The sequence below is a fragment of the Pygoscelis adeliae genome, unplaced genomic scaffold, assembly GCF_000699105.1.
Source record: "Pygoscelis adeliae isolate BGI_AS28 unplaced genomic scaffold, ASM69910v1 Scaffold286, whole genome shotgun sequence".
Lineage (NCBI taxonomy): Eukaryota > Metazoa > Chordata > Aves > Sphenisciformes > Spheniscidae > Pygoscelis > Pygoscelis adeliae.
The window spans coordinates 5,660,234-5,660,762 of NW_008825076.1; the positions used below are offsets into that span (position 1 = coordinate 5,660,234).

The 529-nt window shown below is 45.4% G+C and overlaps 1 protein-coding gene across 1 annotated transcript in view; it reads left to right on the forward strand.

Moving 5' to 3' along the window:
* Positions 1 to 208: 208 nt before the first annotated feature.
* The window catches only part of LOC103919367 (chromosome unknown open reading frame, human C20orf85), a 5,118-nt gene continuing 4,797 nt past the window's right edge, over positions 209 to 529 (forward strand). The window contains exons 1-2 of the mRNA XM_009326865.1: positions 209 to 229; positions 351 to 526. Of these exons, the coding sequence (XP_009325140.1) occupies positions 209 to 229; positions 351 to 526 (197 nt within the window). The remainder of the gene's footprint in view (positions 230 to 350; positions 527 to 529) is intronic.

The window sequence follows — 529 nt, forward strand, 5'->3', positions numbered from 1 at the left end:
AAAATAAAAAAACAGCATCCTTCAACCATTTTTCATGTCCATTACGAACTGCAAGATTTTGGCTGTTGAACAACTCCCTTGTCCACGTTTAAAATAGACTCTTAACAACTCAGTATCCAGAAAGGTGTCCAACTATTCGTTTTCTGCTAAGGTGAGCCTAGCTAATCAGTAAGTTACAGAGTTTAGACAACACCTCTTCCTCTGAAATATGGCTAACTCCTCAAGCAAGGTAACAGCTTTTCATCAGCTTAATCCAAACATGTTTTCCTACTGAATAACATTCAAAAAACAAACACTCAAAGCCACCCCAAAAAATTACTGACAACGTACACTTTCCCGGGTTTCCTGAGGGCCCTAAAGAAAACCCAGAACGGGCACTTCCAGCCTTTCACCTAAGAGACACGGTTACGGTATCACTCCAGGAGCGCTACTCGCCCGTGTGGGGACGACAGAAGGACAAAGAAGCGAAGGGGCCGCTCCCTCAGAATCACCTGAGGGAGGGCGCGCCTGTCCTTCCCGCCCTTTTGTA